General features: G+C 36.8%; 1 protein-coding gene across 2 annotated transcripts in view; it reads right to left on the bottom strand.

Moving 5' to 3' along the window:
• PIK3R1 (phosphoinositide-3-kinase regulatory subunit 1) overlaps window positions 1–17,467 on the bottom strand; it is a 60,109-nt gene that overhangs the window by 22,184 nt on the left and 20,458 nt on the right. The window contains exons 1-4 of one of the 2 annotated variants that reach the window (XM_085566698.1): window positions 11,893–16,904; window positions 4,504–4,596; window positions 3,070–3,144; window positions 109–240 (exon numbers count right to left, since the gene is read on the bottom strand). In XM_085566698.1, coding sequence (XP_085422824.1) covers window positions 109–240; window positions 3,070–3,144; window positions 4,504–4,596; window positions 11,893–11,908 — 316 coding nt within the window. In that variant the 5' untranslated portion in view covers window positions 11,909–16,904. Of the gene's footprint in view, window positions 1–108; window positions 241–3,069; window positions 3,145–4,503; window positions 4,597–11,892; window positions 16,905–17,467 lie in introns of those variants that run through there. The other variant, XM_021534414.4, reaches the window with a different exon arrangement.

Here is a 17,467-nt window from a genome sequence, read left to right as displayed (position 1 = left end):
GTTGTGTAGAATTTTTGCTGTTCTATGGGTGACAGCTGAACCCCCAGATATCAAGAATTCTAATAAAAGCCTTTTTGTTTGACATTTGAAATAATGCGATAATCATACCTTGAGCTAGAGAAATCATATCACTGTAAACAGCTGCTGGAATGATGGGATTCGGCAGGTCCAGGATATACCTCTTGAGGGCATCTGATAAAGTGTGAACATCAAATGTCTCTAAATCTAATGAAGAGGTATCTAAAGGGAAAGAGCAACATGCTTTTTAGAGTTCAGAAAGTGAAAAAAATATACAAGTTCATAACAAGTCAAAATTGCTAACTTATATCTGGTTCATGGGGAACAATTCTTAAGAATGTAAGACACCAAGAAACATCTTAGAGATGAAGAACACACAGAGTTCAACACCATGCTTAGTCCCCTTGGCATCTGATGAACCAAATAGTTTCCATAACTGTCTTCTGTAACATACAATTGAGGGCTGAACTCAGAGTAATGGTAGTGACTTGCTGCATCTTGGCAACGTTAAGGAACATCGGAATATTTTTAACAGGTCTCTGTTTTATGTGTAAATATTTTGTGTAAGAAGTAAGTACTAATCAAAGGTTTGGTCAAATGCAGCTTCTCTACTTCTATTATGACTAAAAGTTTGATTAACATCTTGGGGATCCAAGTCTGCAAATATTTATGTAAGTAAGTAGAAACAAATATACACATGCAGGACTGTGTGCTTGGTGTTTTATGCAGCTGTTGAGATTTATCTTGTAAAACTTGATACCCTTCCAGGATAGTTATGACTTGGGATAAGGTTTGGGAGCGTCACATAAAGGACTACTTGTTAGTGTTGGAGCAAACAATATCAGCAGCAAAAATAAAAATAGGAAAATACAGAAATCCTTATTTAGTGAAAGCAAGGTTAGGGTTCACCCTATAACATGAAACTCTGGCACAGTAAAGTCCTAAGTGTATACAAAAAGATCCATATTTGTACAATAATTTAGAAGCATTAATGCTGATCAACTTATATAGCAAGGTTCTTGGCAAAATAATTATTGAATCTGTTTGTCTACTTTAAACAGAGGGAACAGGGAGGTAGAGGACTCAAATAAATGGTGTGTCTAACAATACTGTGAAATAAGGCAGCAAAGAGGGGGTAGTGAGAAACTTAGTGCTCCTCCACCTCCTTTGTTTTCCCCAACAAAAAGCTTGCAGTATGAGCTCAAACCTTCTCAAATTCTCCAAGAATTTGCATGAGAGAAAAAGCATAATAAATGTCTTAGATTATATAAAACTTGAAGTGTGGGAATGATTTCTGCAAGAGCAATTATGTTTCAGAGAATCCACAAATTCTTAAAGGAATAGCTTTTATTACTTTTGCTGCTTACTGACTGTTTTTTACTTCATAAGTCAAGTTAAATCATGCATCTTCAATGTTGACCATTTCTCTCAACTATGTCCCAAATTACTATAATGAATATATGAGTAAGAATATACTTGCTCTGCAACTCTCTGGGTGCAATATCATAAACAGACCTAAACTCCTCCATCTGCTGAGCTGACAAGATGTAAATCAGTTTTGATTTTGGAACTAGATAGTATTGTGTTGATGCTAACAGACAGTTATCCAATTGAAAAATGGAGAGCATTTTAACCACTAGCAGAACAGCACACAAATGGAAGTTCGCAACTTTGAGACCAAAGCTGACTTTGCCCTCTGAATTAGCATTCCTGCTAACTCAAGGAGAGCAGGCAGAGGAAATGAGATCTGTCTCTATCCCTGCACCTGGATACTCACTGCACTAGCTCTGTCCTGAAGATCCTAGTCCTATCTTAAAGAGAAATCAGAAAGAGACACTGTTTCTAAAGGGAAAAAAATTCCGTTTCTGTTATTAAAACCTAACTACATTTTAAGTAGGAAGACATGTAAACCATGAGTTTTTAATCTCAAGCGACAGATAAGCCTTTCATAAAATTATAGCTCAGTTTAGAGACTTAAGAAAGGATTCAGATAAATAAAGAGATGCAATCATATTGCTGCCACCAAAAATTTTGATTTATGTGGACTGAAAGACATAAATGCAACACTAAAGAGGTGACTTTTATCATGAGGCTGCTAGCACCACATGCCTATCTTCTCTCCCTGCTTGTACAGATACACTTCTTCACTCTGACCACAATCAGCATAGGACAGGATGCTCTTTTATTTTGAAAAAACCAGACAAGTTAGAGTATCATTACTTATTTGCTTTGTTAATGTTTGCAATTATTAAACATGAGGAGACTAAATCACTGAGTGAGTTTTCTTTCTTTGTCCCTTTGTCGACAAGGCATGTAATCATTTTCATTTTCTACCTCTTGTATATTTGCACTCTTTTAGGCAAATGGATGCTCATACCACACATGGCACCCCAGCTTGCCAAGTTATGGTCAAACTCTCCTCCTACTCTCACACGGAAACAGTGCTGCCATGCCAGCATATTCTGGCCTGAGGGAGAAATTAAGTATAGCAAAGAAAGAAGAAGAAATATAGTTCAGTGAACTTGAATAGGTATGTGTGTGGTTGCATTTTACTGTCTAAGAACTCAGCCTACAATATTAAATCAATTGTCTCTTTTCTTCAGTATCACTCTGTAGCAGGTACATAAAGGGCTGCTATTGACACCCCACCTACTGGACCAAAAAAAAATGCACCACAGAACTGTATGTAAACAACTGTCCATTTGTTTACAAAACAATAACCTGCAGCCTTTCGGGACTAATGTGTTTTTACCTTGATTCTGAACAAAACATCTAATTTTTCTCAATACAGCTAGACTGTCAGACTTTGAACAAGCAAGATGACAAGAGATTAAAATAAATACTCTTACAAAAAGAAATGTGCAGTGGAGCCATGAAAAAAGGCAATTTGTAAAAGTGAAAAATATTTTTCATATTAAGTGTAAAAGTTAGTAAAGTTTTTTATTTATATACATCTTTTTAATAGTATATTATTAAGAGCCAACACATATGAGTGAGAGTGGTCTGACCACAAAATCTGTCTAGTGCTTTAAGGAAGAGAACTGTACTTACCACATTCAAATATTTGTCTTAATTCCACTGCACTGCTTGAGCCTTGTGCTCCATACAAAGTTGAGTACTCCAGACCTTCAAAACAAAATCGACAGGACATGTTCAGGACAACTGGTGACTGTTGTCCTGATGCAATATATTTCTGTTTTGTTCAATAAGTACTTACAGTATAAACTAGCAACATTCTTTCACCTACTACACTACAGAATGTGATTGTTTTTTATGGCTGTAAGACACCTCTTTGTGCACTCAGCCTGCTGTGTCTGCAGAAAGAGATGGCAAAGAGATGCCAGTAGTTCCACTTATTCTGTAGAACTGTCCACTGGCCAACTAAATGGCCAGGACTAAGAAACATATTCACAATGGCGTCAGAGAAAATATCTTCATATATCACATAATGTGTCATTTAATTCACCTTATTGTAAGAAAATATATCAGTGAAGTATTTTCACATGAAAGATATTGTTTACAACTTTCCTACATCAGTGAAAATAGAGAACACACAAGGAAAGAGACCATATGCAGGGATGCAGAGCACTGATGATTTAACAGTATCAGTGGTGTTCCCTGAAAGCAGTAGCTCCTTATGTACACTTGTGCTAAATACTGCCCCTTCATGTTGATTCAACAAGCTCCTACTCTTTTAGGAAATGCTTACACGCTTACACTGTTTTAAAGTGCCAGAGAAGAATGTTAGAACCCATGTCCCCAAGGACAGCAGCCTGATTCTCATCACAATACCACTTTTGCTCTTATTCCCCAGCTTAAGGCCCCAAAAGGAGCAGGACTCATAGAGCTGCTCCTTACCTCACCAGGACTATGGAAGACACATAAGAGGAGGTTCCAGGAAGATATAAATAGGGCAGAAGAAGTATGACATCTTAAAGAGCGGAAAGCCTCAAAAAGTGAAGAGAAATCAGCACAGGAAAGCAGGTGAGGGAAAAAACCCATAAAAATAACACTGTCTGGCTCACTATAGAGCAGAAACAAAGAACTGACTCCTGAAAAATAAAACCAGTTCTTGAAACCTTTTTATATTTTATTCTCTTTTCCCCTGATTTGGGGCAAAACATTACTTTTTTCCCTGTGTCACCAACTCAGTGTTATGCTGGCATAACCAACATAAAGTGCTTATTCATGAGAAAAAACAAAACAATACCAAACTGTTCTCCCTTACCTTCCAAAAATACTTACATTAATTATTAAATGTCATTTGAGGTAAGCTTTGGTTTTGCTCCTACCATCCAAATAGCGTCTAACAAAAATTAATGAGCAAAAACCAGTGCAACAAACTTTAAAGGAGGTTATTGTGGATGTTAAGTAATGCAATGCATTATCAGCTCTAGAAAGAGGACATGCCAGCTCTGGATCCAGTTCTGCAGTGTTGGTTCACATAAGCAACAGAACATTTTGGTAGATCATTCTTCAGCCTACCTTTCTTTTCAATTGTCTCTACTATCTTGACAAGAATTGGTGGAGCAACATCAGGAGGTGTGAACTGCTCTGTAAGGTCTGGAAGTGAAAAAGCTGTAAAAAAAAAAAAAAAAGAAGAAAAATAAGCCAAGCTGCAGATGAATGTAATTACTTCTATGAAAATCATTACATGTAATGCAACTAGTTAATTTTTAATCACAGAACAAAGATCCCGGTTGTCAGGGCAATATGAGAAAACTCCATACTTAATCAAAAAATGGAATAAAAATTATGAGAATTGCATCTTTTATAGCATTTTCTTTCAGGGACCTCAGTCCTAGATTCACTCATCCTGTTGCCTAGGAAAAGAAAGCACAATAAAAGTTTGCAGTCTATGGATGTGCAGAAATACAATGAAAGTAAGGGAAGAAAAAATCTTTCAGTCTGAGATATTTACATACACTGTGCACAACTGTCTGTGAGTGCCTGATCCCCTGGGTAAAATAGACTTAAAAAGGCCTGAAATAGCAGTAGAAACAAGTATTTCACATTCATACACAAGCTCAGTAACTTCTGTGCATTTTCAAGCATCATAATATTAACTGTACCATTTACTTGAAGCAAGAATTTTCTACATGGACTGGTTAGGAATAAATAGCAGTATAACTGGAAAGGGACACTTTACAGATTCAAACAAAACTGTACACAGGTTTATACAAAGTCAGTTTTCATGCAATCTGGTTTCTTCATGGAGAGAACATACCCTTAGAGCCATGTTCTGGCTCTGTGAGTAAAGATCTATCTCTAAATATACAATTTTTGCCAAAAGAATATTTCACAAATTTTAGAGTGGTCCTGTTTAACACTTGGAAACAAAAATGTTTACATAAAGATATTAAACCACTTCCAGAACCATCTGGCATAGTTTGATGGATTATGATTGATAAACGAAAATTAATCATTGAAGCCAAACCTGCCATTTACCTAAGCAATGGTGATCTCTATTCAATTAAACTCACCATTGACAGAGAGCAATTCTTGAACATATATACACAAAAGTGCCGGTATAGATATGTATAAATACATATATGCACACCCTCTGCCCCTATTTTCAGAAGACTGAAACAAAATGATGATGATAACTAAATAGAAGGGAAAAAAAACCCAGAAAATTATTTGAGATAGCAAAAAAAACCAAAAAACAAACAAACAAAAAAACCCCCTAAAAAACCCAAAAAGAACCAAAACAAACAAACAAACAAAACCAAACAAACAACAACAACAAAAAACCCAAAAAAACCCGACACCAACAAAACCAAAAATATCAACTAAGAAAGAATATTTATCAACAGAGGAAGAGAGAGCAGATGATTTTGGCTGGTAATTCACCCTATTTTGAATTACATAACTTCATAAAAATGCAAACAATTTTGCTGTGGTTTAACCCCAGCCACCAGTCATGTCCCACACAACTGCTCAGGCACTCTCCTCTGGTGAGTGATAGCCAGAGGATAGGGGTGAGAGTCAGAAGGGTAAAAGTGAGAAAATTAGTGGATCGAGGTTGAGATAGTTTAATAGGGAAAGCAAAAGCCACATACAAAAGCAAAGCAAATCAAGGCATTTATCGCATGGGGATGCAGATGTTCAGCCATCTCCAGGAGAGCAGGGTTTCATCACTGGGAAGGCGACTTGGGAAGGCAAACACCATCGCTTTGTACATCTCCCACTTTCTTATTCTTCCCCCAGTTTTACTGCTGAGTACAGTGCTCTGTGGTATGGAATGTCTCTGTGTCAGTTGTGGTCAGCTGTCCTGGCTGTGTCTCGTCTCAACTTCTTGGGCATTCCCTGTTTCCTCACTTGCAAGGTGGGGTCTGAAGTGGAAAAGGCCTTTACACTGTATAAGCCCCACTCAGCAATAATTAAAATACATCCCTGTGCTATTAGCACTGTTTCCAGCATGAATCTGAAATGCAGCCCAATGAGACCTACTATTAAAAAATTACTTCTATCCCGGTCAAAACCAGCACAAATCTAAAAAACAGTAGGACAGCAAGGAAGGGACAGAAGTTTGGAAGTGTAGAGAGATGATGAGTGAAATGAAAGACAATAGTAATGGAAGTTAAGCATACTGGCAAAAAGAAGCAAAATTATGGTGCTATAATGTGGAAATACTTTCCTAACCCATTCATAACTGAGGATATTAGAAAAACATCAGTTTAACTTAGGAGGCCTGCAAGATAACCATTCAGGAGTTTCAAAAGAGTTGCCTATGCAGATCTCTGCCCTGCTGATTCTTTTTAATGTCTTGAGGAAAATAAGAACAGTTCCCACAGATCCAAAGAGCTCTCATGCCTGATCTGTACTCTGTAAGGACAAGTAACATGCCTACGTGCTAGTGTCATATGTAAGTCCTGGACAAAATAAAGAAAAACCTAAAACTAGGCTCTTATAATGCAACAAAAGACAGCAGACAGCACTGTAATTAAGGATCATCGGCACAGCTTTTTAGAAGATAGGTTATTTCCTTAGTGACACCTTTGTGAGCAAAAAAAGGCCAATGAGTAAACATAATAAACTCCAAAATTATGCCAGAGAGTTGACTTAGTGTTAACACTTCAATTAAAAGCTAAATTCAATGCAAGCATGTTATACAGGTATATTAGTGCAGAACAAACTACTCAGAAAGCAAATGTACTTTTCAACTCTTTCCATCTTCAAATCACTTTCAGATTCCATGGTGCTTACCACATTCCATTTGGAATATCTCTTTTATATCTGCTTCATCAACACAAGATGGACTCAAATGGAAAATGCTGCATTCTAAGTAGCCTCTGCTGAGGCATAGTGAAATACAAACCAACAGATTTGAAATATTCAAATCAATATTCAAATAGTTCTTTTCAACCCCAAACTATGTATCTATCTTATTATATGGACAAATCTATTGAAATAATAAATGAAAGATTAGTGTAGTATCAAAGGGTATGCTATGAAAATGTGAGATACTAGTAGACTCAAGAGAATGTTGAGGGCTTTAAATGGATCCCTTATATGGTAGCAGAGAAAGGACAGGTTTTAAGAATAGAGTTCACATATTTTTACCTATGAAAGTAACTTTCTGGTCCCTGAGGGAGCTAGTAAGATTAAATTCCTCCCTCTTTCATAACATCAACAAAATTGCTGAACAACATCTCTGAACAAAGATGCTAATTTCCTAATTCCAGATGAAGGCAGCATGTAGCCACAGTCAGCAGCCTAAACTGAAACAGAGGAAAGAGAAAAGAAGATAAATAGAGACAGAGGATGGAAGTCAAAACTAACAGACAGTTGAACCTTATCATCCCTTGGCAGTTCAGGGATGGCCCATCTAGGCTACTGAGCAGCACAGTGCTTTCTTCCACTAACCAAATTGTGCCTTGAAATGATGGCAAGACATCAACAAATACCTATAAACAAGGTGTATTTAGAAAAATAATTCTAATTTCCACTGATGTAGACTTTCTATGTGAAGGATGGAGTCCAAGGAAAGCAAAGAGGAGAACCCAGTGTAAGGGGAAGAAGCCCCTTACAAGGTGAAGACAAGATAATACAGAAAACAGTGTGTCTCAGTAGACTTTACTTAAATTACTTCAGCAGAGAAGGACTCTTCCTGCAGCCTTTTTGGTGCTCCATGCTTTTCATCTTAACTTTGATCAGAACTTTAGCTTAAAACCAGGTTTGTATCATAATTTGTTAAAATATCTTTGTTGTAGAGTATTCATCAATCAGTAATATTCTTACTTGTTGAAAGCCTTTTGGAAACCACACATTTCCCTTTATACTTACACAAAATCTGTAATATATCTATAAAACATGTGTATGCAAACAAAATGCCACATTGCTTAAAATGAAGAGTTTCCAAAACTTCCCTGCTAGCCAAAAATATGCATTTTAGGATTTCAGACTATTTCTGATACCTCTTCCTGTCTTTATCCCAATCCTTTCCAAAACTGGAAACTTATATAGCAAAGACATTGCTGAACTTTTAGATATGACATGAAAAGTGAATGACAATCCTTTTCATAAATATATACTCTGTAAAATACTTGTATATGACTGGAAACTCAGGATATTCATCTCTCTTTTTAGCTCAACAGCAAAAACACACAAACAACAGAAAGACACACAATGGCAGGTCCAAAACCTGCAGTTATCAGGAACTCCAAAGTTACAGAATAAAATAGCTAAGTCACACAGTTACAATGCTCAGCAATGTAAAAGAAAAACATTCACTTCATCAGCATGTTGAAGACAGCATGAACAAATTAAAATCATTTAACCTCTCACATGTTCTAGGATTTCCTACTCATTGTGCCACCTTCAATATAATTAATGCATAACATCATACTGACTTTTGCTTAAAATTTCCCAATTTTTGCACAAAATATAAAATTGCATTCATTTAAAGGCAAAAGGCTTCACAAGACACACACAGACAGAAAAAAAAAAAAACCACCAAAATTAACAGTACCCAAAGAACTGAAGCCACTTGATTACATTTATAGAGTAGATAGCCCAATATGAGAACAGTGTGCTCCAATTTCAAAATGCTGAGAGGAAATCTCAGCAGCTAAACTGAAGAAAACTGCACCTAATTTCTGAAAAAAAAAAAAAATTTACTGCAAGAGCTAGAATACCAGGTATGATTAAAGAAGTCCTGATTAAAAGAAGTCTAGATTACATGTACCAGAAGAAAACCCAGCATGCATGTTAAGATTTGCAGTGGGAAAGGAAGACTTTTTAGATAGATCAGTTTTAGTAAAAGACAACTGCATGCAACCTTCATTTAGTACCTGATTTCAAAGTAGTATTTTTCTTTGAAGAATGCTGTAAGGCAGCAAAGATGTTTGAAGAACCAAATCCACTCTAAAGCATTTGAGCAACTTTTTAGATCCCTTTCCTAAAATCCTATATCAGCTTTTCATTAAAAGCAATATTTTCCCCAAAATGCCTCTGTTTTGTTCTTTTTGTTTCTTAATCCCAGAATCTCCGAAATATAATAGTTCTCAAAATGGTCTTCTTTCTAGGTCTAGTAGTGGGTCTCCAGATAGTAAGGAAGCTTCTGATGACACTTGATAAAAGCTGGGTTTTCCACTAGCTCTATTTTTACCTTGCTACAGTGAGAATCAAAGAGATGAACCACAAATCAAGGGTTCTCTCCAATCTGCAAACTCTTCCTTCTCCCTGTTTACAGACAGGACTAAACAGCTCTAAGGCAATGGCAATGTGTGGGAGATGAGAGCATACCTTACATTCAAGGGTTGCCAGCACAGCTACAAAGTGCAAGATGAAACCAGCACACAGCTGCACCTTTTGGAAGGGTTCTCAGTAAAAAGATACAGACTTAGTACCTGGCAATGACAAGTGGAAATTTAAAGCTGCAATTTGGCTTCAGATGATTCTGAGACATATCTTTCATTACTGCTAGAAGAAGAATGAAATTGAAAAACATATATAATAAAACCCCTTTAAAATGTACAGCACATATAATGAAAGGGAGTTTAATTTCTAAATATTTAAAGGAACTATATACTAATTTTACTTGAATTTAACTTTGAGTTAAGATTATTCCATGAATGTTCTTATTTTTCCAGAAATTGCATTAAAGTTTGTGCACACATTTTGCACTTCTGATGTCAACACAACTATATATAAAAGTCTACCATTTGAGAGCTCAGGTCTTAAGATGATCATAATACTTACGGGGCATGCAGATATACTCTTTATGCATACAACTGTTTCCACTAACATAATGATTTTATGTAGCTTTACACAGGTTCTCCTTGTTTGGAAGTCATACAATAACCCGAAACATGAAAGGTTTTATCAGTACTTAAATTAGCTATATTAAACAGAAGCATATTAATTAATGCAGAAGAAGAAATGCCAAGGTAAGGATCATGGTCACACAAGTTGTGATAATGCTCCAACAAGATTAACCAACAAACTGTAAAGAAATGAAGGCTGCTCAAGCACCTGAAATACTTAAACCAGCGGCACCATCAGTATAATTCATTATCAGTTGTGGACAATGCCAGAGGTTCCTACATAGTTCAACACCCATGCTTGCTATTGAAAATTCTGGGGAACACAGGAGCTTACTTTCTTGATTGAAATTCTATTGTTTCAGCAGTTATGTACTCTACGAGGTGTGGGAAGTGGAATTCAAACAATGTTCCACTATTATCACTCATCTTCCTTGAAACAGGATCTGAATTTCAATATGGATCCATAATGTCTGAATTCAACAGCGTATCAGTATACAATATTGAATTCCAGGGAAGATGTGTTGAAAATTAGGACAGTCTGGCAGTTCTGCAGCGCCTTTCAGGCAGTGGTATGTATTGAGGCATCCCATGTACTCCTCCAGGGTGCTGGCTGCTACTGACTCCCACATTAGAGACAGCAGAACTTGAGAGATTGTGCTGGAAACACACCAAGAGCCATGCCTGTGGAAACACAAGTTCAGACCCTGAAAAAAGTAGAAAGCACTAGGAGGTACATCATCACATGATGTATGTACAACCTGATGGCACAACCTGAAGCTTCTCCCGGCCCGAGGTGGCAGCTGGTACAGATGCTGAGCCTCAGCCACAACAGACCACTGAGCACCTGCTGTAATCAGCTGGAGAAGAAAAGGCCACATGAACCTCACAACACATCAGAGTGAAAGGAGTCTTACTGACAAAAACCTCTTAACTCTTAGTGAGAGGGAATTCTGTAATCCACTGAAAGTTTCTTAACAGTCTAAAAAAGTAGTCAGTTCTTGCGAAAAGTTTCAGTACGACAGTAAGAAAGACTAAAAAAAACTACCCTAAACTCTAACTCTAGAGAAATTTTCCATAGAGATCTATGCTTTGGGTTCAGTGTCAGACAAACACAGAAGATAAGTCTGGTATTACAATTAAATACCAAAGAGCAACTCACCCTGAAATTTGAAGACATTTGCCTTGACATTTGCATTTTCAGATAACCTAACAGCCCAACTGTCATTAGCAAAATGTTTTCACTGGGCAAGATGAAAGAAAAAAAGGTGAGAGTGAAGAGAAAGTCAGTGTTACTGTGTGTCTCAAATCAATCAAGGACTGTAACAGATAGCAAATTCAGCTGCAACTGTTGGTAGAGAATACCTCTTCTTGACCCTACTGAGATGATTTAGTTTGGCTATAGTTAAATGCTACTAGAGGTTGAAAGCAACATTTAAAGTGTCAGGAGGAAGGCTCAGGAGTGTCAGGAGAAAGGCATTGCTCAGGTCTCAATCAGTTTCTCCAGTACTGGTTCCATTAGAAATCTTTTAAAACACAACACCATTCACTTGACATATCATTACAAATGGCTTGATAAGTCTGTCAACTATTACTTATCTCTTACTTTTGTGAGAGGTCATCAGTCAGGCAGGTTGCAGACTCAGAGTATCACAGAAGCCTGGGCAGTAGAGAAGACTAGATTCAGGAGAACTGAAGACAGAGTATTGCAGCACTAGAAAAAGAAATGGTCATGCCCATCAACACTATGAGCCTTTGGGCTCAGAAGTCCATTTATTATGGAGGCAAAAAAATGTCTGAGACTCGGGATTTATTGTGAAAAAGAAATATGGAAATAATGCCTGCTGGTGACTTTAAATTAGTGGGGTACAACTGGAAAGCTGAATGAAAATACTACCATTTTATAGTCCTTGAATATTATGTACCCAGTACAGTATGCTTCTTCCACTGGTTAACAGGTGTTGCATATGAAATGGAGGCCAAAGTGGTACCTTGATTTACATGTTTCCTGTTAACACAACACTGAAGATTTCAGCCAGGATATACATATCTGTACTGAGAAAAAAGTTTATTTCATCTGCTGTCATTTCTGTTTTTAATTTCTGTTTTTAATTTCTGTTTTTACTCTGTCTTCAATGATGGAACACCTGAATAAAGCCTTTCAAGGGCAACAATGGCAACATTTAACCCTCATGGCAAAACAGTATCCTGGCAATACACTTTCAGACTTGAAATATCTTTGTAAAGCATTCACAGTTCTGCTGTGATCCTACATCAGTAACACAGAGTGACAACAACTTATCCAAGGTGCTTATATCAAAAGGATGACAACAGCAGTTCTCACAAGCATGACTTGTCAGTCCCAGTATCCTACCCAAAACAAAGCCAACATTTCTAGATTCCTCTGTGTAAGGTAGGTATTAACAACCTGACCTATACAGTTGAAAAAGGGATCTCAAACTGAATTTTATAGAAAAATGTACAAAACTTGTCATAATATTCTGACACATAACAAAATAAGGCAGTCATTTTTTCACAAGGATAAACACACATATAGTAAGATTGGGCAACTCATAGTCTAACCCACTAAATCTAAGAGGGCTAGAATAAAAACTGAATGTTACTTCATTTTATCCTAATTACACATAGTATGACGAAAAGACAAAGTTACCTGCATAAATCAATGCTGTAACTGAGACCTGTTTTGCCTAGATGCTTCCCAGGTTATCAGCACACATGCAAGCAATACTCTGGTTGATAAAGTATCGTGTGCATGGTGACTATGCAGGGAATTTTGAGGGCAAGCAGAACTAATTCCTCTCTTCATCCCAGTTTATGAAGTTGTGCCAGCTGCACTCGCAGGGCTAAAAAGAACATGGGGCAACTATGTGCAAAGGGGTGAAACAAGTCCTGTAAATACAGATTAGTACAAGAAAATAATTAGTAAAGAATATATGGCAGGACTAGGCAGAAAAAAGCTCTGATTAGATGTTGATAGATCACTCAATAAGATACCAATTCTCTGAAAGAAATACAGGATCTTTTTACCCTTCTCTGTCACAAAAATGAATACTTTTCCTAGAGCTGCTGTATTAATCAACTAAGACAAAGCAAAATGAAAGTAGGGAAAGAAAGAACAAAGAGATTGTGTCCGGCTTGAGGAAAGTTTAGTTGCAGAGATAAGCAGAAAAACAAAACCACAAAGCAACATTGTATAGAGAATTATATTCCTCCATAACAGTTTAATACTTTCAATAGTGGCTGATAATCATGTTTCACACTTATTAATTTAATATTTCATAAAGACCTGTTTCTATCATCAGTTGAAAGGGAAGTGATAATGTCTGTACTGGGAAGAAACTCTGTACATAATATTCTATCAGATTAAACCTCAATAACTTTATTAATTATGAGCTGTCAGACATTTTTCTCATCTGCTACAGAACATATTTCTTAGAAATAGAAGCTATAATTAAGACAACAGATGTTCTTTGTTGGCTTCATCTGAAGCATGGATAATTTTTTAAAAGCAGCCTATACTTAAGACAGTATTCTGCTTCCCTCTATGGGTGAGCTTCTGCAATACTCTTTTCCCAAACAGACTTGAATTTAATAACTGCAACTATTTACAACTATTATTAACATTATTAGAAAACATGAGCAGTACTATTCTGAATAAAAAAAATCATGAACTAAGTAAAATGTTCTGGCATGAAATGCACTGCATAATGCCATATATAATGAACAGTTTTTCAAAAGAATTTCCCTCCCAAAAAGCAAGGAAAAGATGGGAAAACACCTGCTTATTCAACTCTTCTTTCAAGGATCTGTGAGATAAACAGAAAGAAAAAAGTAAGAAATAAGCAAGAACACACTAAAAGATGTCTTTCTGCTTCCAAGTAGAGGAGGCACTCAAAAAGCTGAGGAGAATAGAGTCTGGGTCAGGATAGAATTAGCTGGAGCCGAAAACCAAGCAGGCTAGCACTGGGACTTTGACACTGCTGGCTTCTAGGAGAGGCACATCTCACCTCCCTCAAGTGGTCTGGAGCACAGGCACAGCTTGAGGCTTCTCATGCTTTTCTCAGGCGTGGCAGACTGGTGAATAATTCTTTCTTATCCTTCACTCTCAGGGATCAACCTTAGCCCTGTGTGACATGTAGAAGCACAGCAGTAGTAGTGTTCTCACATTCCCTATGAGCATCACTTTAAATGGAAGGACAGGTTAACGTCTCTAAATAGAACAACCCAGCATAGATTTCAGTGCATGATTCCAATGACAGAGAAAAAAAAATATTTCAATAAGCCAACACCTGTTTTTCATGTCTTGTTGACATCTGCAGGTTCCCTGCCAGCAGTTTTCAGTCAGAGAGATACTAGTAGATGAGAGGTAAGCTGTGATGTAAATACCAAGCTACTACATCATCACCACCATGCAAGGAGATGATGACAGAGATGACAGAAAGGAAGGAATAGAACAGGGTCAACCAAGCAGCTGAACCAATAAAGTACAAAACTACCTTTTTCATGAAGTGAGGCTTGTTATATTCCCTCCCCTTCCTTCAGGATTGCTGTTCCAGAACTAGAAAAGAGCTGAGATCTGCAAGAATTTAAGTAACTTGGCCTGCTCAGTTCTCCTCAGAGACGCTAAATGACAATTTCAGCTTCTGGCAGTGGTTTGACATGAAACCATACATGCTATCAAAAGGGAAATATATACCACTGAATGTTCAAGTGTAGTGTGGATAGTGCTGGCATGAGGACAAACAGCACATTCCATTGGCAGCTGCAACTTGTGACTTACTTATCAAGTTCCTGGTGCTTCAGTGTTATTATTGCCAGATTTGTGTGGTGGTACACAGAAGTCCTTATTAGACAAAATTTTGAGAGTTCTCAAAACAAAACTTCCCTCACTGGCATTACAACTAACTTAGCATTCCCTTAGAACTGTTGCTAGCTGCCTTCCTGCAAACTACCTTATCATTCCCAAGGATATTTATGCCATGATTTCTATTAACTTCTGCACTCTAGACTTTTTTTTTAATAAAGCAAGAATGAAAATTCACTAAAAATGTAATTTATTGTAAAGTGACTAGATGTATGCTAATATATTTACAAGGTACTTTTGCTACAGTCACTCTGTAAGGAATGAGCAGCAAAGCTCCCTCTGATGCCTGCTATACTACACAGACACATTAACAAAATTATATTGCAAGAGCATCAAGACCACCACCAAGGTCAAGCACTCAAAGCTTAAGATCACAAAGAACTAAGGCTGCATGTGCAATTTCAGTTCATGCTCTCATCTCTTTTCATATAATGACATTGAATTTTCCCCATGAAATTACACTGCCCATTTCAGTGCACAAAGACCAGAGCTCTCAAGGGATAAAACTCAGCTGAAGAACTGAGTACTTTAGTACCTGGAATATTATCTAGACTGTACAAGGACACATGGCCATGCTGTATGCTTATATTCTCATGTTTATTTTCCTCTTCAAACCTTAATTTTCTATCATCTCATCTCAGAATGGCTTCCCATGTAAAAGTACTTTGGTCCACCATTTGTTCTTCAGTTCTTCCTAGCAGGTAGGAGAGGAAATATGTATTTGTTTTTCCCTGGAAACACTTGACACATAGGAAAGAGGCAGTTGCCTATCTTTTAAGAGAAGGAATGATGAGGTCCATTCCAACTCAAGAGGTACTTGATAATTTTGGTTCTGGCAACCAGTGGAAAGTCATTGTGAGATTATTTCAATGACCTCTATCATATAAAACTTCATAGGTAAAGCAATTTCATGTGCTGGAACCATTTTCATTTAAAAAGTAGTAATATGTATTTTCTCCTGAGTGGTCTTGTGCTATCCTAAAAAGATTACTAACCTCAATTCCCTTTCTACATATAAATGGTGACAGTTAGAAACAGTGCTCCAGCAGCATCTGCTCCTTTTGTGTTGAGAATGACCTGTTCCATCTCTAAAGGATTCTTGTTCCTTATTGCCGTCTCATTTTTCCAGTAACATAAAGTTTCTTATGCAAGGCAAACACTGGCTTGTATAGTATCTCTGCTTAAGAAGAGCAGAATTTAAAGCATCTCTTTTTATTCAGTAATCATAATACATAAAAATTCAGGGCAATATGTTATTTTGCTCTGAAAGAATGCTTTGTTTTGTTACCTTTTTGCTGTAAAGAAACTAATGGGAGAAGAATGCCAACAAATCCCTGTCAAACTATCCACAGAAAAGAAATCTAGAGAAAAGAATAGGCTCTTCACAGCTGCAAGAAAAAGATAATGTGTATTACTATGCTTGAGGAGTCAAGTTGTTTAGATCTGGAAGATTTACATAAAAGAACTGGCAGAAGCTGCTGACAGATAAAAGTCAACACTGCTCCTTCATCTTTTGGGAATTATGGGAAACATTTGTAAGTACACAGAAAGTTAAAAATAATGAGTGTATAGCAGTCACCCAGAAAAAAAAAATGCAAACAATGGCAACAGCTCTCCAGCACCACAACTTTTATTCAAAAATTTAATGTATTTCAAATGAAATCAAACATGTTTCCTCCTCAAAAAAAAAAAAAAAAAAAAAAAGAATGAAAAGCTTAGAGTTGTAGCTGTAGCAACAGAATACAGCAATGCTGAAAAGCAGTCTTGTAAGAAAGTAAAACTGGGTCAATCCTTACAGCCATTAAAACATTGGGTAACCTGACACATATACAGAAACAATATTATTAGGAATATCCTGAACTGAATCTACAAAAAGGTAATCCCACCATCCTCTTTACCTTCAGATGAAGAAAACTCTAAATCTATATGTAATAAGACCTTTTGACCCATGGTATAGTATGATATGATATGATATGATATGATATGGTATGATAGGGATTAGAAATCTCTAATGTGAAGATTTCTCTGCATAGCAATATTAGTGTGATTTTCTTATTCCAATATATTCCACACTACCAAGATCCTAAACAAAAAGGATGTATCAAGTGCATGTATGTAATGGATGAACCTAAAGTTCTCTCTTTCATAAATCATTGTTTGTTCACACTCCTCTGCTGAGGTAGCTTTAATTCAGACCTTAGCACTTAAGGAGACGAATGAATTTCATGAACCTTTAGAAAGCTGTCAGGGTCCCAACTGGTTAACTAACTAACTGGCAAAAAACCTTCATTTGTGT

The sequence above is a fragment of the Lonchura striata genome, chromosome Z (genome assembly GCF_050655825.1).
Source record: "Lonchura striata isolate lonStrDom1 chromosome Z, ASM5065582v1, whole genome shotgun sequence".
NCBI classification, from domain to species: Eukaryota; Metazoa; Chordata; class Aves; order Passeriformes; family Estrildidae; genus Lonchura; species Lonchura striata.
This window is presented reverse-complemented; position numbering and strand designations above follow the sequence as displayed.